At 37.0% G+C, this 23,302-nt stretch overlaps 1 protein-coding gene across 5 annotated transcripts in view; it reads left to right on the plus strand.

The window, feature by feature from the left end:
- The window catches only part of Aim2 (absent in melanoma 2), a 76,205-nt gene that overhangs the window by 46,234 nt on the left and 6,669 nt on the right, over window positions 1-23,302 (plus strand). For 3 of the 5 annotated variants that reach the window (XM_048810204.1, XM_048810202.1, XM_015491658.2), the window contains 3 exons: window positions 17,297-17,416; window positions 18,109-18,158; window positions 20,482-20,763. In XM_048810204.1, coding sequence (XP_048666161.1) covers window positions 20,502-20,763 — 262 coding nt within the window. In that variant the 5' untranslated portion in view covers window positions 17,297-17,416; window positions 18,109-18,158; window positions 20,482-20,501. Of the gene's footprint in view, window positions 1-16,041; window positions 16,060-17,296; window positions 17,417-18,108; window positions 18,159-20,481; window positions 20,764-23,302 lie in introns of those variants that run through there. The other 2 variants (XM_048810205.1, XM_048810203.1) reach the window with 2 other exon arrangements.

Raw genomic sequence — 23,302 nt, forward strand, 5'->3', positions numbered from 1 at the left:
ATTTCTACAAGAAATGCCGTTGGGATTTTGATTGGCATTGCATTAAACCTATAGAATCTTTTGGTAATATCGCCATTTTTGATGATGTTAGTTCTGCCTATCCATGAACAGGGTATATTTTTTCATCTTCTAAGATCTTCTTCTACTTCTCTTTTTAGGGTTTTGTAGTTTTCATTGTATAAGTCCTTCACCTCTTTTGTTAGGTTGATTTCCCAAGTATTTTTATTTTTTTTTTTTTGAGGATATTGTGAATGGAGTGTTTTTCCTCATTTCCGTTTCAGAAGTTTTGTCACTGCATCAATAGACTTAAAGATAAGAACCATATGATCATCTCAATAGACGCAGAAAAAGCATTCGACAAAGTACAGCATCCCTTTATGTTCAAAACATTAGAAAAACTAGGAATAACAGGAACTTACCTCGACATAGTAAAAGCTATATATGCTAAGCCTCAGGCTAGCATCATTCTCAATGGAGAAAAATTGAAGGCATTCCCCCTAAAATCTGGAACAAGACAGGGATGCCCTCTATCACCACTTCTATTCAATATAGTTCCCGAAAAACTGGCCAGAGCAATTAGACAGACGAAAGAAATTAAAGGCATAAAAATAGGAAAGGAAGAACTTAAATTATCACTATTTGCAGATGACATGATTCTATACCTAGAAGACCCAAAAGGGTCTACAAAAAAACTACTAGAACTAATAAATGAATTCAGCAAAGTGGCAGGATATAAAATCAACACGCATAAATCAAAGGCATTTTTGTATTTATTTTTGAAGTACTTTATCAGTACCTTTGCCCATTTCTTGGTTAAGTTATTTGCTTGAATGTTTTGAGTACTTTATATATTTTCAATATGAGTCCTGTCAGAAGAATAGTTGGAAAATATTTTCTTCTATTCCGTTGGCTCTCTCTTCACTCTTTTGGTTTTTTGGTGTGCAAAACTTTTTCATTTGATGCAATTAAATTTGTTGATTCTTGCTATTATAACCTGAATCTTTGCAGTCCTATTTGGGAAGTTTTTGCCTGTGTCTGTATCTTGAAATACTTCCTGAAGTCCTCTTCTATTGGTTTCAAAGTTTCAGGTCTTACATTTAGGCCTTTGATCCATTTTCAGTTGAGTTTTGTACAGAGTGAGAGATGGGGACCTAATTTCAATCTTATACATATGGATATCTAGTTTTTCCAGTACCATTTGCTAACATATGTTTTTGGTAACTTGTCAAGAATCACATGGCCATGACTATGTGGGTTTATTTCTATATCTTCTATTCTATTCTATTGGTCTGTGTTTTTTTTTTTTTAATACAATTACTATGCTGGCTTTGTTACTGTGGCTCTGTGGTATGTTTTGAAAATCACTGTGATGATATTTCTAGCATTCTCTTTTTGTTCATGATTCCTTTGGCTAATCGAGGCCTTTTTTTTGCTCCCATATAAATTTCTGATTCTGTGAAGAATGTCATTGGCTGAGCACTGTGATGCTCACCTGTATCCTCGCAGCTCAGGAGGCTGAGGTAGAAGAATCTTGAGTTCAGAGCCAGTCTCAGCAAAAGCGAGGTGCTAAGCAACTCAGTGAGACCCTGTCTCTAAATAAAATACAAAATAGGGCTGGGGATGTAGCTCAGTGGTAGAGTGGCCCTGAGTTCCCCTGAGTTCAATCCCCGTACCATCTTCTCCCCCAAAATGTCATTACTAGTTTGGTAGATATTGCCTTGAATCTGTAGATTGCTTTGAGTGGTGTGGCCATTAACAGTGTTAATTATTTCAATCTATGGACATGGAAACTCTTTCAATTTTCTAGTGTCTTCAATTTCTTTTTTTCAATATTTTATAATTTTCATTGTAGAGGTCTTTCACCTCCTGAGTTAAGTTTATTTCTAGGTATATTTTTTGATGCTGTTGTGAATGAGATTGCTTTTTTGATTTCTTTCGTAGTGAGTACGTTACTGGTGTATAGAAAAGCAGCTAAGTTTTGTTATTCTGGTTATGTATGTTTTCTTTTTATTGGTTCTTTTGGTTACCCATAATATTAAGATTTATTTTGACAAAATTATAAAAGCATGGGCTATAACTTATTCTAATTCGGTGCCTGGTACTTCCCCTCTTCCCTTCCCTCTCTACTGATCTTTCTGATGTTTACTTATATATTTGTTTAAATTAGTGTATTGCTTCTGATTTTTGAACATTGATTTTTGTATGCTTTTTTCTTACCAAACTTGTTTATTAGTTTTCAGAGTATTTGGGTGGAGTGTTCAGAGTCTTCTAAGCATGGAATCCTCTCATCAGTCAACAGGGATAATGACTTTCGCTTTCCCTTTCCTATTTGTATCATTTTTCTTTCTTTCTATTACCTAATTACTGTGGCTAGAATTCCTAATGAATTAGAGTGGTAAGAGTGGATACTCTTTTCTTGTTCCTCATCTTAGAGGAGATGCTTTCACTATGATGTTGATTATGGTTTTGTCATAGATAGCCTTTGTTATGTTGAGAAATGATCCTTCTATACCTAATTTATTCAGGGTTTTTATCATGAAGGGATGGTGGATTTTATCAAAGACTTTCTGTATCTTTCAAGATGGTAATGTGGTTTTTATCCTTCGTTGGGTTTACGTGATATATTTTATTTATGATTTGCACATGTTGAGCAAGCCTCACATCCTTAGAATGAAACCACCTTGATATGGTGAATAATTATCTTCATATACTGTTGAATTATATTTGCAAGTATTTTATGGAGACTATTTGCAAATATTGGAATATTGTCTAAATTTTTTTTTCTGTTATTGTGTTCTTCTCAGGTTTTGATTGCAGGGTAATACAAGATTCATAGACTGAGTTTGGAAGAGTTTCTTCCCTTTCCATTTTGTGGAATAGTTTGAGAAACATTGGTGTTAGCTCTCTTTTAAAAGTCTCCTGAAATTCAGCAGAGAATCCACCAGTCTTGGCTTTTCTTTGTTGGGAGGCTTTTTATTACTGTTTCAGTCTCATTACATGCTATTGCTTTATTTATGTTTTGATATTCTATTGGTTTAATTTTGGTAGATAATATGAGCCTAGAAATTTATCAATATCTTCTACATTTTCCAATTTATTGGCATGCAGTTTTTTTTTAATATTCCCTGTTGATTCTTTGAATTTCAAGGGTATCTATTGTAATGTATTCTTTTGCACATCTAATTTTATTTATTTGGTCTTCTCTTTCTTTAGTTTGGCTAGTTTAGCTAAGCATTTGTCAATTTTGTTTAACCTTTTCAAAGAAAAAAAAAATCTCTGTTTCTTCAATCCTCAGTAGCATTTTTTAACTCTCCAATGCATTTATTTCTGTTCTCATCTTTATGATTTATTTCCTTCTACTGATTTGGGGTTTGGCTGGTTCTTGTTTTCTTTAGACTGTGAGGTGGATCATTTGTTATTTATTTGAGATTTCTCTCTCTCTCTGATGTAAACACTCATTGTTATAAATTTACCTCAGTACTGCTTTTGCTGTAGCTCACAGGATCTAGTATTTTTTTTTCCATTTTTCTTTGTTTTTAGGAATTATAAAATCCCTCACTCCTGAATTTTTCAATGACCCACTGTTTATTCAAAAAGTGTATGATTTGATCTCCCTGTGCTTATATAATTTACATAATTCCTGCAGTTTCTTTTGCTATTAATTTCCAATTTCATTCTATTGTGGTGAGATAATATACAATAAATTATTTTGTGATTTCCTCTCTGATATATTTTGGAAAAAGTTCCCTGTGCTGGGGAAAATAATAGGTATTCCAGAGTCACTGAATAAAATAACCTATAAATATCTGTTATCTCTGTTTAATATATAGTGTAAACTTACTCTGATATTTCTTTGTTGATTTTTTTTTTTTTTTTTTTGGTGTGGATAATCTAATGAGAGCAGGGTGTTGAAGTCACACTCTTATTGTATTGGAGTCTGTCTCTCCTTTTATGTCCAGTGGTGTTTGTTTTATAAAATTGGGTGTTCCAATGTTCAGTGCTTTTGTATTTGTAATCATTATAATTTCTCGAAGCATTAGTCACTCATAATAAATAGTTATCATCTTTGTCTATTATAATTAATTTGTCCTAAAGTCTAATTTTGAATATATGCATAACTAATCCTGCTTGCATTTGGATTCCATTGGTTGGAATATAATTATTCATCATTGCACTTTCAGTCTATGTGTTTTTGCAGGTGAGGTGAGTTTCCTGTTGGCAGATAGTGTTGGGTATTATTTTGAAATGCATTCATGCCTGAGTTATTTTATTTATATAATTATCTCCAGTTCCATCCATGTGTTACAAGTGGCAGGTTCTCATTTATTTTATAGTAGAATAATATCCCATTGTGTATATGGGATATTATTCTATAATATTTTCTTTATCTGTTTATCAGTTGTTATACTTAGGTTGTTCCCATTTATTGGATATTGTGAATAGAGCTGCAGTTAACATAATAATGCAGATGTTGACATGCAGACCTCATTTCCTCTGAACATACATACCCAACACTGGGATCACTGAATCACTTTAACTTTTGAGGTACCTCCATACTGTTTTCCATAATGGCAATACTAATTTATGGTCCCACCAACAGTGTGCAAGAGTTCCCTTCTTTGCATGTCTATGCTAGCACTTTTTTACCTTCAGTGTTTTTTAAAATAGTTATTATTATTGGAGTGAGGGGATAGTTTACTGTGGCTTTGATTTGCATTTCCCTGATGATTGGTAATGTTGAACATTTTTTCCATATACCTGTTGGCTATTTGTATGTTTTTTTAAATGTCTATTTTGGTCTTTCATCTGTCGGCACATCATGATTTATTTTTGCTATTGATTTCTTTTTACGTATTCTGGATATTAACTCCTTTTCAGATGTGTAGTTTGCAAATATTTCCTCCCATTCTGCAGGTTGTCTCTTTACTCTGTTGTCTCCTTAGATGAGCAGAAGCTGTATCAGTTTTGTGTAATCCCATTTATAATTCTCACCTCTTTCCTGTCTGTTGGGCCATTCTAATGTCCTAAAGTGTATCCCCTATGTTTTTCTTCTACTAGTTTCATAGTTTTAAGTCCTACATTTAAGTCTATAGTCTATTTGCAGGTGATTTTTTTTTTTTTACATATAGTGAGAAATACAGGTCTAGTTTATTTTTCTGCAGGTCGATATCCAGTTTTCCCAGCATACTATATTGAAGACTGCCCTTTGTCCACGGCACGTTCTTAATACCATTGTAGAAAATCAATTGGTATACACGCATGGGTTCACTTCTAGGCTCTGTGTTTTGCTCCACTGCTCTATGTCAGTTTTTATGCCAATACTTGGCTATTTTGACTATTGCAACTTTGTACTATGCATTGAAATTCAAATCGTTTGGTGCCCTGCTTTGTTCTGTTTGTTTAATGCTGCTTTGTCTATTCAGAGTTTTTTTGTGTGTGTTTCCACATGAATTTTAGGATTTTTTTCCCCTAATTCCATGAAGAATGTCTTAGTAAGGAATTGCATCAAATCAGTAGATCACTTTGGGTGGTATATTCTTTACCACATCAATTCTTCCAATCCTTAATTATGGAGTGTCTTTTTACTGTGTGTGTGTGTGTGTGTGTGTGTGTGTCCTCTTCAGTTTCTTTTATCTTTTTTTTTTCTGATTTTCATTGTAAAGAGCTTCCATTTCTTTGGTTAAATTTATTCTTTTTTCCTAACTATTGTAAATAGAATTATTTTCTCAATGTCTATTCCAGATGACCTGCCATAGCATACAATAATGCTAGTATTGTTTGCATTTTGATTTTGTACCCTGCAGCTTTACTGAACTCATTTATTAGTTCCAAAAGTCTTCTGGTGGAGTCTTCAGGATTTTTATAAATAAGATCATGTCCTCTTCCAACAGTGATAGTTTGACTTTCTCTTTTCCAATTTGGACGCAGTTTATTTATTTGTTTTTCTTGCCTGATTGTTCTGACTAGACTTCTAGAACTAGGTTGAGTAGAAGTGGTGAATTAGGGCATCCTTGTCTTGTTCCATATCTTAGAAAGATAATGTTCCTCATTGAGCTGTTTATTGCAAAAGGTCTTTTTTATATTGATTACATTCCTTCTATTCTTAATTTGTCCAGAAATTTTATCATGACGTGTTAATTGAATTTCATCAAATACCTTTTCTACATTTATTGAGATCATTGTTTTGTCATATATGGGGTCTGAAATGTTGTATTATATTTTTGACTTTTATATATTGAACCATTCTTGCATCTTTGGGATGAATCCCACCTGATCATGGTGAATTATCTTTTTAATGTTATGTTGGACACAGTTTGTTAGTATTTTGTTGAAGATTTTTGTTTATCATGGATATTGGCTCATAAATTTATTTCTCTCTCACTCTCCCTTTCTCTCTCTCTCTCTCTCTCTCTCTCTCTCTCTCTCTCATTATGCCCTTGTCTGCTTTGGGTATAAGGATAATGCTGGCATCAAGAATGAGTTTGGAAGAATTCTCCCCTCTTCAATTTTTTAGAAGAATTGGTATAAATAAAGACTTCGGTTCCTGGTCTTTTGTTGATAAAAAACTTTTTATTCCTGATACAGTCTCATTCATTGTTGGTCTGTGCAGGTTTTCTGCTTCTGCATGATTCATTCTTGGTAAGGTTTATTTTTCCAGGAATTTATCTATTTCTTATAGGTCATCAAATTTGTAGTCATATAGTTTTTTGCAGTTATCTCTAATGATGTTTTATATTTATGTGGTATCAGTTATAATGCCTCCTTTTTTCATCTGATTTTATTATTTGAGTTTTATCTCTCTTTTTTTCCTAGTCTAGATAAGAGTCTGTCTATTTTGTTTATCCCTCTGAAGAAACAGCTCTTTATTTCTTTGCTTTGTAAAATCTCTATTTCATTAATTTTGGCTCTCAGCTTTATTACTTCTTTTATTCTACCAATTTAATTTTTTTAAAGATAATTCCTTGCAGGTACAGTATGTTTACTGGAGATCTTACTGCTTTTTTGAAGTGAGTGTTGATTGCGGTGACCTTCCCTCTTAGTACTTCTTTTGCTGTCTCTCAGAGGTTTGACATACTGTGTTTCCATTTTTATCTGTTTAAAGAAATCTTTTAACATTTTTTTTTCCATTTCTTCCTCAATCCATTGGTTGTACAAGAGTCAATCGTTTAATTTACATGCATTTTTGTGGTTTCCAAAGGTTCTCTTGTTACTGATTTCTGGTTTTATTACACCGTGGTCAGAAAAATAATTATATAATTTTAAATTTCTCAAATTTTGAGACTTGTTTTTTGGCGTATTATGTGGCCTGTCTTAGAGAATGTTTCACGTGCTCCGAAGAAGAATGTGTGTCCAAAAGTTGTTGGATGGAATGCTTCCTTAGGTCCGTATGGTCTAGAATACAATTTAACCTTTTGGTTTCTTTGTTGATTTTTCTGTCTGGATGATCTCTCCATTGCTGAATGTAGGTGGTTAAAGTCCTTTACTATGTTTGTATTGGAGTCTGTCTATCAATATTTGCTTATATGTGTGAATGTTCTGACATTGAGTGCTTATATATTTAGAATTGTTCTTTCCTTTTACTGAATTTACCCTTTTATCACTAGATAATGGTCCATCTTGTCTCTTGGATTTAAAGTCTTACTTTATCTGATATAACTGTGACTACTCCTATTTTCTTCTGGGTTTTATTTCCATTCAACATTTATTCCATTCCTTTACTTTCAGTCTATGCATGTCCTCAGAAGTTTCTTTCTTTCTTTTTTAAAAATTTATTCATTTATTAATTCCAATCAGTTATACAGTGGAAAGAAAGAGACAGTGGAAAGCTCTTTGACTCATTGTACACAGTTGGAGCAGAATTTTTCACTTCTCTGGTTGTGCATGAACTAGAGTCACACCATTCGTGCAGTCATACATGTAATGACGTCCATCTCATTCCACCATCTTTCCTACCCCTTTGCCCCCTCCAAAGTTCCTCCACTTATCCCATGCCCCGCCCCTCCCGCCATTATGGTCAGCATCCACACGTCAGAGAAAATATTCAGCCTTTGTATTTTTGGAATTGGCTTACTTTACTTAGCACAATATTCTCCAACTCCATCCATTTATCTTCAAATGCCATGATTTTATTCTCTTTTAATGCTGAGTAATATTCCATTGAGTATATATGCCACAGTTTCTTTTATCCATTCATCTATTGAAGGGAATCTAGGGTGCTTCTACAGTCTAGCAATTGTGAATTGTGCTGCTGTAAACACTGAAGTGGTTGTGTTATTGTAGTGTGCTGTAGTGTGCTGTTTTTAAGTCTTTAGAGTATAGACTGAGAAGTGGGACAGTGGGGTCAAATGGTGTTTTCATCCCAAGTTTCCTAAGGCATCTCCATACTGCTTTCCAGATTGGTTGCAGCAGTTTGCAGTCTCACCAGCAATGTGAGGGTGCCTTTTCCCCTACATCCTCGCCAACACTTATTGTTGTTTGTATTCTTGATAGCTGCCATTCTGACTGGGGTGAGATGAAATCTTAGAGTGATTCTGATTTGCATTTCTCTAGTTACTAGAGATGTTGAACATTTTTTCATTGTTGATTGATTGTATATCATCCTCTGAGAAGTGACTGTTCAGCTCCTTAGCCCATTTATTGATTGGGTTGTTAGTTTTATTGATGTTAAGTTTTTTGAGTTCTTTATATATCGTGGAGATGAGTGCTCTGACGTGCATGTGGCAAAAATTTGCTCCCAAAATGTGGGCTCTGTCTTCACCTCATTGTTTCTTTCTTTTGCTGAGAAGAAGCTTTTTTGTTTGAATCCATTTCATTGATTGATTCTTGATTTTATTTCTTGTGCCTTTAGGAGTCTTGTTAAGAAAGTTGGGGCCTAATCTGATGTGATGAAGATTAGGGCCTACTTTTTCTTCTGTTAGGCACAGAACCTCTGGTCTAATTCCTAGGTCCTTGATCCACTTTGAGTAGAGTTTTGTGCATGGTGAGAGATAGGGGTTTAATTTCATTTTGCTGCATATGAATTTCCAGTTTTTCTAGCACCATTTGTTGAAGAGGCTATCTTTTCTCCAATGTATATTTTTGGCACCTTTGTCTAGTGTGAGATAACTGTATTTATGTGGGTTTGTCTCTGTGTCTTCTCTTCTGTACCATTGCTCTACATGTCTGTTTTGGTGCCAATACCATGCTGTTTTTGTTACTATAGCTTTGTAGTATACCTTAAGGTCTGGAATAGTGATGCCTTCACTCTTCTTGTTAAGGATTGCTTTGGCTACTCTGGGTCTCTTATTTTTCCAAATAAATTTCATAATTTCTTTTTCTATTTCAGTAAGGAATGATGTTGGGGTTTTAATTGAAATCACATTGAATCTGTATAGCGCTTTGGGTGGCAAGGTCATTTTGACAATATTAATTCTGCCTATCCAAGAGCATGGGAGATCTTTCCATCTTCTAAGCTCTTCTGTAATTTATTTCTTTAGTGTTCTGTAGTTTTCATTGTAGAGGTCTTTCACCTTTCTTGTTAGATTGATGCCAAGTATTTTATTTATTTATTTATTTTTGAGACTTGTGAATGGGATAATTTTCCTAATTTCTCTTTCATGGGATTCATCACTGATATATAGAAATGCATTTAACTTACGTGTATTGGTTTTATATCCTGCTACTTTGCTGAATTCATTTATTAGTTCTAGAAGTTTTCCTGTGGAATTTTTTTGAATCCTCTAATATAGAATCATGTAGTTGGTAAATAATGATAGTTTTAGTTCTTCTTTTCCTATTTCTATCCCTTTAATTTCTTTCATCTGTCTAATTGCTCTGGCTAGCGTTTCAAGGACTATATGTATAGAAGTGGAGTGGTGAGAGAGGGCATCCCTGTTTTGTTCCCAATTTTAGAGGGAATGCTCCCAACTTTTCTCCATTTAGGATGATGTTGGCCTTAGGTTTAGCATAGATAGTTTTTATGATGTCAAGGTATGTTCTTACTATCCCTAGTTTTTCTAGTGTTTTGAACATGAAAAGAGTGCTGTATTTTGTTAATTGCTTTCTCTGCATCAATTGATTATAATCATTATACATATGATTCTTTAAGTCTATTGATGTGATGGATTACATTTATTGATTTATGTATATTGAACCAAACTTGCATCTAAAATAAAATCACTTGATTATGGTGTACTGCTTTTTAAATATCTTTTTATATGCAATTTGCCAAAATTTTATTGAGAATTTTCGCATCTATGTTCATCAGGTATATTGGTTTGAAAGTTTTTTTCTTTGATGTGTCTTCTTCTGGTTTTGGTATCAGGTTGTTACTAGCCTCATAAAATGAGTTTGGAAATGTTTCCTCCTTTTCTACTTCATGGAATACTTTGAGGAATATTGGTATTAATTCTTTATAGGTCTTGTAGAACTCCATTGAGTATCCATCTGGTCCTGGACTTTTCTTGGTTGGCAGGCTTTTGAAGGTGTTTTCTGTTTCCCTGCTTGAAATTGATCTGTTCAAGGTGTGTATATCCTCCTGGTTCAGTTTGGGTAGTTCATATGCCTCTAGAAATTTGTCGGTGTTTTCGAGGTTTTCATGTGCTACTGAGAAAAATGTGTATTCATTTGTTGATGGATAGAATATTCTATATATGTCTGTTAAGTCTAAATTATTGATTGTTTTATTGAGTTCTGTAATTTCTTTGTTTAGTTTTTGTTTGGGAGATCTTTCCAGTGGTGAGAGAGGTATATTAAAGTCACCCAGTATTATTATGGGATGGTCTGTTTGATCTTGTAGTTGAGAAGGGTTTGTTTGATATACATAGATGCTCCATTGTTTGAGGCATCGGTATTTATGATTGTTATGTCTTGTTGATATATTTTCCCTTAAGTAGAATGCAATGATCTTATTCATCCCTTTTCACTAACTTTGGTTTGAAGTCCACTTTAACTGATAGAGGATGGAAACCCCTGCTTGTTTGTGTGGTCCATGTGAGTGAAGGTTTCACCTTCACTCTGTGGATGCCTTTTCCTGTGAGATGAGGCTCTTGAAAGCAGCATATTGATGGTCACTTTTTTAATCCAATCTGCCAGTCTATGTCTTTTGATTGATGAGTTTAGGCCATTGACGTTCAGAGTTATTATTGAGACATGGTTTGTATTCCTGCTCATTTTTGTTTATTTTTGGTTTTTAACTTGACTTGGTTTTTCCTTTGATTGGCCATTCCTTTAGTGTAATTCTTCCCTATTCAGATTTTCATTGTTGTTTTTCATTCCTCCTCGTGGTATATTTTGCCAAGAGTGGTCTGCAGTGCAGGCTTTCTAGTTGTGAATTCTGTTAATTTTTGTTTATCATGGAAGGTTTTTATTTCATCATCAACTCTGAAACTTAATTTTGCTGGATATAAGATTGTTGGTTGGCATCCATTATCTTTCAGAGCTTGGTATATGTGTTACAGGGTCTCCTAATTTTGAGTGTCTGGGTTGAAAAATCTGCTGAGATCCAAATTGGTCTTCCTTATATATTATCTGATTCCTGTCTCTTGAAGCCTTTAAAATTCTATCCTTATTCTGTATGCTAGGCATTTTCATTATGATGTGCCTTGGTGTAGATCTGTTGTAATTTTGTACATTTGGTGTCCTATAAGCCTCTTGAATTTAATTTTCCAATTCATTTTCATGTTTGGGAAATTTTCTGATATTATCTCATTGAAGAGATTGTGCATTTCTTTGGTTTGAATCTCTGTGCCTTCCTCTTTCCAAATAAATCTTATATTTGGTCTTTTGATGTTATCCTGTAATTTTTGGATGTTCAGTTCATGGTTTCTTACCATCTTCACTGTGTGGTCAACTTTATTTTCAAGATTGTGTATTTTGTCTTCATTGTGTATGGTTCTGTCTTCCAAGTGATCTAGCCTATTGGTGATGCTTTCTATTGAGTTTTTTATTTGGTTTATTGTTTCCTTCATTTCAAGGATTTCTGGTTGTTTTTTTTTTTCTTTTCAGAATCCCTATCTCTTTCTTGAAGTGATCTTTTGCTACCTGTATTTGCTTTCTTATCTGTTTGTTGGTGTGATCAATGGTTGCATGAATTTGCTCTCTTATCTCTTTGTTGGAGAGATCAGTTTTTGCCTGTATTTGCTCATTTAGGCCATTCTTTAATTTTGCAGGTCATTTTAATTATGTATATTCTGAACTCCTCTGACATTTCACGTACTGCCCTCCAATGGATTCTATTGTCGTAGTGTCTCAGTCTGTTTGGGGGCTCTTTCCTTCCTTGTTTATTCATGTTGTGTATGTGTCTTCCCCTCTTGCAGTGCAGATCTGAGGTATTGCAGCTTCTACCCTATAATCTTGTAGTGTCCCTTCAGGTTACCAATGCCTCACCTTCAAGGGGGATATCAATGTTTACAGCACCTAATGCAACCAATAAGTAGCCATAAATCAATTAGCTTCTATTTTGACATTTACAGTTTTGTGGCTATAAACAGAAATGATGAGTTCAGTTATCTTTTACCATATAGCCAGTAGGTATAATTACTCTTACCAGTGAGTTTTATACCTTGCTAAGGAGAATGATGGCCAGCATCTCTTTGGGCGGGGGGGTGTTCTTCTTGCCCAAGAGGATGTAAGCCACCCTAAAACTTAAAGTCTTAAATAATTAATAAATAACAAAACACAAATATTACAGTTTTTAATGGTGGGCAGGGGGCCAGGGTAGGCTGTGATGTTTATGAGGCAGGATGTGAGAACATAGAGGTATTAGATTATAGGACCAGTGAAAGGGTAATCAAAAGAATTTGGCTATTAGCAAAAGAAAAAAGAGAGAGAGGCTACCCCATGCAAGGCTCCCTCTTGCCTCTATAACAGGAGGTGTCTGTTAGAACAACTGGTAAACATACCTCTGGTCCAACTGGGCCCACAGGGACCTTGGTGATGGCTTTTCCAGGCTCTGATTGTTGTCCCTAGATGGAAGCAGTCATGTCCCTTGTTGGTGGCAGCAGCAGCATCAAGCCAGGCCCCACTCTGTGTCCCAAGGTGGAAACTGCCCCAGCTAAAGATGGTGGAGGCAGCAGCTGGGTATCCTCAGATGGCAGCAGCTGGGTATCCTCAGATGGCAGCAGCTGGGTATCCTCAGATGGCAGTGGAGGTGTCCCAAGTTGGAGGCAACCACTTTCAGAGATGGGGCTGGAAGAATGGGCTGCAGATGGCATTGGGTGGCCTGTTCAGCGATGTTGCAGTGTGGTGTGTGGTGCTGCAAGGGGCAGCTGCCTCCTGGCCCTGTCTGATGTCTGGCAGGTCTAGAGGCTTTGTCTGTGAGCTCTAGGAGAGGTAGACACACTTTTGGTTTCTGCCTAAGGCCAGATATCAGNTAATAAATAACAAAACACAAATATTCAGAAATATATTTACAAAAGCAAAACCCCTGATATATCTAGTCCACATGGGTGCTAGAACTAGACAAAGACAAGATGGCTCTGGTGATTTATTTAAGGGGATACATCAAAAGCAGGGAAAAGGTTTCAAGGGCGGAGTCTTGCTTCATGATGTCTTGCAGTCAGCAGGTTGATTGACATCTTGGCAGGTCACACCCATCTCAGGTGCTTTGTGGGCCATGGCAGAGTGGGACAGAAATTCACACTGTTCCTGGGCAATTGACCAGAGAAAATATCCACTGGTCATCCCTAGACACCAGATGTTTCTATCCACTAGGCTTCCATGTGTGTTGACCCATGTGCAACATGACCCATGGACAGCTCCAGACACCTTGCTCCATTTTCTTCTTATTCATGAGTCTCTCTCTCTCTCTCTCTAATTGGAGAGCCCCCTTTATCTTTTCTTATAGGGGAAGTCTGGTGAAAATCTATTTTCTCAGTTTTTGTTAGGGAGTACCTTTGTTTCTTCTTAATTTCTAAAGGATGTCTTGGCTGGGTGCAGTATTATCCGTTGATAATTTGTCCTTCTGTACTGTGAAAGTCTCTTGCCACTCTCCTGGTCTATAAGGTCTCTGTTTACAGGTAAATTAGGGAGACTCTTATTTTTATGTGTTTCTTTTCTCTTGCTGCCCTGGCTCCTTTGCCTTTAGACTTTGTTAGCTTGATTACTGTATGTGTTGCTATGGACTTGGTTGAGTTAAATTTGACAGGCCATCTTTGATCTTCTGGTTCCTAGGTATTTGTTTTCTTCTCTTGCCTCCGATGATTTCTTTGAATCTTTTCTACTTCAGTGGCATTCTCAAGTTCCCTTTGAAGCCCAATAACCCAAATATTAACTTTCTTAAAGTCTCTATAAGCTTTCTTCATTTCTCCTCATTCTTTTTTCCTTGTCTTCCAACTCTATATTTTCAAATAGCTTGTCTTTGAGCTTACTGTTTCTTTCTTGTGTTTGGTCTATTCAGTTACTGATGCCTTCTGTTGTGTTTTTTTATTGTGTTTAGAGTATTTTTCAGCTCAAGGATTTGTTTGGTTTTTAAAATTACTTCCATCTTTCTGTTAAGTTTCTATGTAATATTATCAAATTATTTCTCTGAGCTCTCTTGAAGCTGATTGAGTTTCCTTAAAATAGCTGTTTTAAATTTTCCATACTAAAGTTTGCCCATACTGGTTACATTCTGGTCAGTGTATTCCAGTTTATTTTGAATATTGAGTGAGGTCATAGTTTACTGAAAAGGTTTCTGATGCTTGTTGGTATGTGATGTTGTCTAAACATTGAAGGAATAGGTGTTCCGGTCTTCCCAACCTGGCTTTGTTTGTGCCTGTCTTTATAGAAATTCTAATTGCTTGTTTTCTTTGAGCCTATAGTCCCTTCCACTATTTTAACACTTTATTGCATCGAGGCTTGCCAGGAATCAGCTATTAATGTGCTATATAACTGTTTCAGTACTAGATAGTGATCTAATTCCATGTTTATTCCAAATCAACAGTTACTGTATTGACCAGCATGAAGTAGAGCAGTAGCTAAAAAGGGCAGACTATCCCCACGAGTCTCTCTGGGGCTGAGATAGGCCTAGACATCTCATTCACAGTCACCAGCCTGTGGTCAGGTACTTCACAGCCCTGGGCAAAAGCACCATGGAAGGGCCAGCCCCAGGCTGCTATGCCATGCCTCTGGCCACCAGTGCCCCTGAACTGTGTCCTACCCTGAGATCACAGCCCACAGAGACCATGCAGCGCTGGGAAGGAAGAAGACCCATACTGATATAGGTTTCCTTGTGTTCTTGGGGCCCAAGACTGCCACAGCCAGCCACAGGGGATGCTAAGTGGAATATAGTTGTGAGAGACACTATTTCTGCCCTCTAACAGGGCTGTTCCAGAGGTGCCATTTGCAGGTGCTGATCTGGGCTTGGCAGCCATTAGGACCTGCCGGTTTCTCGAGCCCATCACTGAGTTCCAAGGCAAATTTGGAACTTGTTACCTGGTCCTAACCTCACTGAATGGTGTCATAGTCTGTCACCCCCTGAGCAACGTTTCCTCAGTTTCCCAAAGGAGGACAGGTGAAAAAATTAGAAATAAAAACAAACAAACCCACAAATACAGGAAAGTGGGACCCTGTGGGAAAGCCAAGCCCTGATGAGGCTTGACTGACCCCATTGCGGGCTCAGTACGTTTATTATATAGGTTTTTTAAAAATTTTTTATTTGTTTTAATTAATTACACATGACAGTATAATGACCTTGACATATACATTTGAATCAGATGGGATATAGTTTCTCGTTTTTCTGAGTGTACAGGTTGCAGAATCACATGGGTCATGCAGTCACGTAGATACACACAGCAGTGGATTTACTGTGAGAAAGCGTCTTCAAGATAACAAAGTCATGAGCAGGAACAGCTCAGTTAAGAGCTTATCAGAATCAAAATGCATTCTGCTGTCATATATACCTCATTTTAAAAAATCCTGAAAATTTGGAATACCTAGTAAAAGTAAAAAAAAAAAAAAAAGCTTATCAGCTTGGACTTAGATCTCTACTACCTCCCGGCAGCTGGTGTTTGATCCCAGGACTGTTTGAACCAATAAATTCTGTGAGGCACCAAACCCCCTTTGAACAGGGTGTCACCAGCCACTGAGCATTCGCCATTGGTGAGTTTCCACCGAGAGTTCTCAGAAGGGCATCGCCTCTGCCTTGGGATGGTTTAAAGAATCCTGTAATGTATTCACAGCTCCTGACATGACTCCATGTTGTTCTAAGGAGGAATTAGGCTAGTGAAGGTGCAGCAATTTGGCCACCAAGGCTGACACCAACCTGGGTCACACCTGAATCTCACAGCCACAAGGACCTGCTCAGTCTTAAGCCTTACAGCACAGCTGTCAGGGACACAGGCCAAAGCACCAGCCCATCCCCCTGGTACATAAGTCTCTGCCTAGTTCCAGAGCAGGTCTAGAGGCTCCATATATGAGCACTGACCTGTGTTACCCAAGTTTGGGGGACAGGTGGTGGAAACAGCCCCTTGACCATGAAGGGTGGTATTAGACTGGGTCACATCAGGACCTCACAGCCACAGGGACTTATGTAGCCTCAGGAGGACACGGGTGGACCTAGGCCCACAATGAGGCTGGCAATGATGTAGGCCAAACTTGTGTTTCTTCACCAGCGTGGAGGTTGCTGTCTGATGTCTGGCAGGTCTAGAGGCTTTGTCTGTGAGCTCTAGGAGAGGTAGACACACTTTTGGTTTCTGCCTAAGGCCAGATATCAGCCCAACAGGCTGGGCTCCGAGCTCAAAGGCAAAGTCTTAGGCTAAATTTCATGCCCTGATGCCCAGTGGGTAGAGCATTGCTCCTGGTTTCTTGGCCCTAAGTTGGGGGAGGTCTGGTGGAGGTTCTCAGTGGCCTGACTACACAGATTTTAAGAGTCCAGGCTGGAGGCAGGAATTCTGGGGCTCTGGAGCACTGGGCCCACCGTGGCAGGCCTGGCACTGGGGTTCAAGTTGAAGTCCTGGTCTTCCTTACAAGGCAGAGGCATTCTCTCCATATTACTTGGAGCTGGGGAAGAAGTGATGTGGGTGACTCTTTTCTTCCTGTGCCCTTCAATGTGTCTTTTCTTCCTGTTGTACTAAAACCAGGCACTCGGGTGTCTCACCTGGCTTCTTTAGCTAATGAGAAGTCAGTTTGGTGTGTGAATAGCTGTTCAAATTGGTGTTTCTGTGGGGAGAGGACCATGGGAGGGTCTTGGCCACCATCTTGTGAAAAGGGATAAGTGGTTTAGGCTAAGAAAATGATTGCCAGTTATTATGATATTATTATTGGAATTATAAGAGGGTTAGATATTTATGATGCTCTCCAAATCACAGCCAATAACATCAGCTTATTTTTTTTTAAGCGTTATTGCACATTCTCTGAACGATAAAAAAGCAGTTGGCAAAAGAAGGAACAAACGGTCTGGATTCAAAAATTTGAGTTCATCTCATCTTATTGCCATTCACTAGCTGTGGGGCCTCAGGTAAGGCATTCCATCTTGAAAAGCTAATTTAGCCTGTAATAATTGAGAGATTATAATAAATGAAAATGTATTTTTCAGCCATATCATGCTGGGTACTTATACCTAGGGGTAGAAATTATCCCATTTTAGAGATAAATGGGCACTCCCTAAATATTTTCTTTCCTCTGTACCATCCACATTCCACGTGGAAGCACTTGGTAAATTGCAGAACACTATCCAGTGATCAGTTATTATGCATGAAGCAGTATCATGCTTCTTAAATCACAGTGTGTGGACTTTGGGGGCCACAAAGTCACCAAATTGATCTGAATGCATTTGATTTCTGTATAAATTTTACATAATAACAAATATCTTATTTTTTTTTTTTATGTTTTGTGGTGCTAGAGGTCAAACCCAGGGCCGTGTGCACGCTAGGCAAGCACTCGACCTGGGAGCCATATCCGTATTCCAACAAGTACTTCAAAACGTTTTTTAAAAAAGTGGACAGATATTATGAAGTAAAATGCTAATTTTACATTCATTAGATAAAAATAAAACTTCAGAGAAATAGCTGTCTTAATTTTCTCATTAAAATGTGATTATGTTATTTTATAAGAGGGTTCTAGCAAGATTAATGTCATCTAGACAAGTAAGGAGCATGCTGAGTTGACTATCACATTATGAATATTTAACCAAAGTTATCTTCCTTACTGCTTTTGTCAGTAAGGAAGGACTGGGACATTTGAGAAGATTGATTTCTCAGGTATTTCAGAGGCATTCTTTATTTTGAAATGGTGCTGATAATAGTTTTGGTTTTTAACTCTACATATTTTGGTTATTAACTCTACATGTGCAAGAATAGTTTTCTCCAGTCCTTACCTACTGGAAAATTAATAAGGCCATTTTAACCATAATAACTTTATTAACATTGTCTCTATGGATGGAGTCTTCAGGCTTCTGAAATTCATGATCCATTATTTTCTACTAATAAACATGCCATCTTTCATTCTTAGGCTTATTTCTTGAACCTCATATGTTGCTTCTCTGGAAGTTACTAATTGCTAGTAATGTCAAACATCTTTTTTTTTGAAAGTTTATTAGAAATTTGAGCAAATTGCTTATTCATATATTTTGCCCACTTTTCAGATAGACCATTTATATTTTTCTTATTGGTTTGTGATTCTCCATATATTTAGAAAGCAAATCTTCTGTTAGTTACACACATTGAAGATAGTATCTTCCCAGTTTATTTTCACTTTATTTACTCTGTGTGTGTGTTTTTCCTACAAAGAGGTTTAGAATGTGCGCACACTCAAATTTGACTTTAGGCTTTTCTTATCTTGCTCTTTTTGAGCCTTATTTAAGAAATGCCTTTACCTCAATGTGATGAGAAGTCTTGTGTTTTCTTCAACATCATCACGAAATATATATTGTGTGTATGATGTGAGATAATGATTCAATATTGTAATTCCTCATATATAAGTGTCTGAACACTTTTTGTGTTCAGACATCCTTTCCTTGTGATGTATAATGTCACTTTGATAGGATACCATGCTTTTATTTCTGTTTCCATACTCTATTATTAGTTAATTTTTCTCTGTGACACTATCATATCATTAAATAATAATATATTACATACATAATAAACTCATTATATATATTTTTGTGAAGGATTGGTAAGCTAGGAAGAATAGTGCTTTCAAATAAACATTTTAAACTTATTTTGTATAATTTTGTCTTTATCCTTTGATGTAGATTTTAGGATCATCTTGTTAAGTTCTCAAGGAAAAGCCCTTTGAGATTTTGCTTGGAGTTTATAGACTAATTTGGCAAAACCACCATCTTCATTTTATTGAATTCTTCCATTCAAAATATCTTACATATCCGTAATTAATTATGTACTTTAAGTCTATCACTAAAGTTATAATGCTCTTTAAAGCATTATATATTTTTATTACATATTCTAAGTACTTTGTATGTTTGTTATTATTAGAAATTATACTATTTTATTCTATGTTTTTCCCTTTGGATTATTACTGAAATAAAGAAATGAGGCTTTTGTATATGTTAACCTTATATTTAGAATCATTGCTAATTCTTATTTCTGATACTTTTTGTATTATTTTTGATAACATACATAGACAATCATATTACTACAATATTTTATTGGCATAAAACCCAATAAGTCAATGGAACGGAGGAAAGAATTTAAAAAATGGACCAAATCATATTTGAACAAAGGATTTTTGACAAAGGCACAAAGGTCAATGAGTGGAGAAAGAATATAATTATGGCAAAACTAATATCCATGTGAAAAACATGAACTTTGAATCAGACCTTGTACCATATACAAAATGATTCAAAAGAGGTTATAGATATAAGTGCCCAAAGGCCAAACTATAAAATTTCTAGAGGAAAATATAGGACAAAGTCTTCTGATCTTGTTTGGAAAAGACTTCCTGGACGTGACACTAAAAGCGTGATCCATGAAAGAACAAATTAATAAATTGGATTTCAGCTACTGTATGCATACATCAAGATTTTCACATTGTATGCTTGAAATAAATTCACTGTGTTGTGTGTCAGTATATTCAAAATTCCGTTTACAGAGTGAATCCTGTTCTCTAAGAATTACAGATTCATTGTACCACCTCTGAAGATGTCCTTTCTCAATAGTAGTGGGCATCTTGCTTATAATAAGCTATGATTTTTATTTCACCCAAATCTCCTTTACTGTACTGTAGACATTTTACTCTCCCTTTAAAAAGATGTTAACTCTGAGTAAGGTCAAGCACACCTGTGATCCCAGTGATTGGGGAGGATGAGGCAGAGGGATTGCAAGTTTGAGGCCAATCTCAGCAAGTTAGTGAGACCCTGTCTCAAAATAAGACATAAAAAGGGCTGGGGATGCAGCTCAGTGGTAGAAATCTGGGAGTCCAATTCCTAATACCACCAATAAATAAATAAATAGAAAAAGAAAGAGGTGGGGGGCCGGGTAGGAGGAGATATTAACCATTCACCTTGCTTATTTTGAATGTAAACCAACTTTGGGTGGTGTAACTTTATGTGTTTGGGGTTTCTTATAGGCTGACCCCAAAGTTGGGAGATGGAGAGCAAATACAGAGAAATGCTGTTACTGAGGGGCCTGGATAACATCACTGATGAGGAACTGGATAGGTTCAAGTTCTTTATTCCAGATGAATTCACGATTGCCAAGAGCAAACTGCAGACTGCAAACAGGACAGAGTTAGCCAACTTGCTGATTCAAAATGCGGGTGTGGTGCCTGCGGTGACTAAGACCATACGTATCTTCCAGAAGCTGAATTATATGCACGTGGCAAAAAATCTTCAGGACGAGAAGGCAAAAGGTACACGGAGTTCTTCACCTTTTCTGGCATCAGAGGGAGAAGACGCCGGGGCACATTGGGATTTGTTTGCTTGCTCAGATGTCCATTTGACCCCTTTTACTGATAATTGCTAGAAGTCTTTTTTAGAAATTCCATAAATGCAGCCCAGCATGACTTTGCCACCTCTCGTTCCAGCCCTCGGGACTGCCGCTCACCGTTTTCTCATCTTCCCTTTGCCCATCTTTGCCTTGCAGTGACCAAGCACACAGGATGAATGGCCGTAGTGCTTTAGACTCTATCACGCGGTCTCACACTTTACTGGAGCACACTACAGCCCTGGAAAGCCATAAACTGGGGTATCAGGCACCTCTGCCTCTCCTCACACGTGCTGCTTCTGCACTGGGCCAGCCTGCCAGGGTCCCAGACTGCCTGTCTTTCTTCAAGAAAGACCCTGTCCTTCTAGTCCAGGGATTCTGTCTCCTCTTCATCTCCAATGACAAGATACATTTCCCAAATGATTTATATTATTCAGTGAACTATTGATCAGTCTCTAAGAAATATCTCCTTGTCGTTTAAGCTCCTGATTGTTACATAAGAACAACTGATGCATCCTGGCTTTATTGACAAAATGACTTAAGAAAAAAAAAAGGTCAACCAAAGACGATCTCATCCAAAGACTCTCCAAAATGAAAGACACCAAAAGTAGTAGTTTTAAGATTCTAATATAGTATTTGCTTGTGTGTACAGTATGAATAACATACTTCTCATATGTGATTTCTATAAAGGCTAAATGAGGTCCATTTAAGTGATTATATAAATGTACAGATATGAATTTTTATCTAAGGCACTTTAGAGAAAGGATTGGTTGTGCGGCCATGCCTTCTATTTTCCTTGGATTGCTGAAATTTGGAGGTGTATTTCTTAGATACGGCCACTAGGTGGCAGTAATGGCACACAGTTGCTCCATGAAACCAATTGCCCTGCTTCTTGAATGTGAACAAACATAGACTATTAGTATGTTTTCATCTCCTCCATCTCACCCCAATGAAAAATTTATTCCTCTTGCCTGGCATGGTGGCACATACCTGCAATACACCTTACTTGTGAGGTTGAAGGAGAAGGATTGCAATTTTGAGGTCGCCCTGGGCAACTTAGTTACACCCTCAGCAACTTTGAGTCTGTCAAAATAATAATAAAAGGACAGAACCCTCCCCTCCTCCGAACCCTCATTCTTCCCTTTGGCTCAGGGAACTCCAAATTTCTCTAACCACAATCTTTACTTCTTACTCCAGTTTGCTTTTCTAATGATCCTGAAAATTTGATTACCTCAATTAGCTAAAAATGATCCAAAGTGGTCCCAGGCTAGAAATCTAGGAATGACTGGCAGCTTCGTAAGCTGTGTGAGAAATCAATGAAGTTCCTTTATAAGTCAAAATTCTATCCAGAGTTGTCTTTAGGCCTACTTTAAATGTGCCGGGTTTATTTGTGCCCCATGTTACCTCTCCTATGTTTGGGGATCAGTTTTGTGTTTTTCTTTGTAAATTTCATCCTCTGTCAAGTGTTTTTTGTTTGTTGAATGTTACACCAAGGGTCTGCATGCTTCTGCATGCTTCTACTGCTTGGAAGGTAGGGGATATTTGAAAGATTATTAGTATTATTATTTTTGTTGTTATTGTGTGTTGGGGGGTAATGGGCATTGAACCCAGGAACACTCTACCAATCCTTTTTAATTTTGAAACAAGATCTCACTAAGTTGCTGGGGCTGACCTCAAACTTGTGATCCTCAGGCCTCAGCCTTCTGAGTAGCTGGGATTACAGGCATGCACCACTGCACCTGGCTTGCTGAAGGAATCTTTAATGACTCAGAGTCAATAGTTAGTAGATAGAGAGGCTTTTAGGGGAAGAAAGATGAAGACTAAGAGGTTACTTAAGCATGATAAAAGGAAGCTGAGAGAGTACATGATCAAAGTCTGTAAAAGTCATGTCAGATTAAATTAGAGGTTGAAAATGGCAAATCAAATAGTTGGAAATGTGAACCTGACGATTAAGGAATGTAAGAGATGTGTAGTGGGCAGATGCGTTTTTCCACAAAAATTTTTTGGTCCCTATGTATGAGATGAAAGATGGCTGATGTGATGGGGCAGGAGGGCATGAGTCCCTCGACCTTCCTGACCCTTTTCTCTCCTATACTGTCTGCTTTGAAAGGGGGACTTTCATCTACACACCTCTCTGAAACCAGTTTCATGGAACTCACTTACCGTGGGAAGGTCAGTTCAACTTCTGGGGCAGAGGTCCCCCTGTGATCTCCCTGTCAGAGGGTCCAGTCCTTCCTGCTGTTTGAAATGTAGTGACAGAGAACTTACTGCAGCAGAAGACAGCTCATCCTGCTGTGAGCCCTGATGACTATTCTTTCTCTTAAAATCAAAGCGACCTTTTGACTTCGGCCTTGAACTGCTCAAGTTCCATCAGGAACAACATCCAGTGATTTCTCATGCCCTCTTCTTCCTGAGGGTGCCTTAAATAATTGAACGGAACCATCTTGATATATATATATATATAT

This window comes from Marmota marmota, unplaced genomic scaffold (genome assembly GCF_001458135.2).
Source record: "Marmota marmota marmota unplaced genomic scaffold, marMar, whole genome shotgun sequence".
NCBI classification, from domain to species: domain Eukaryota; kingdom Metazoa; phylum Chordata; class Mammalia; order Rodentia; family Sciuridae; genus Marmota; species Marmota marmota.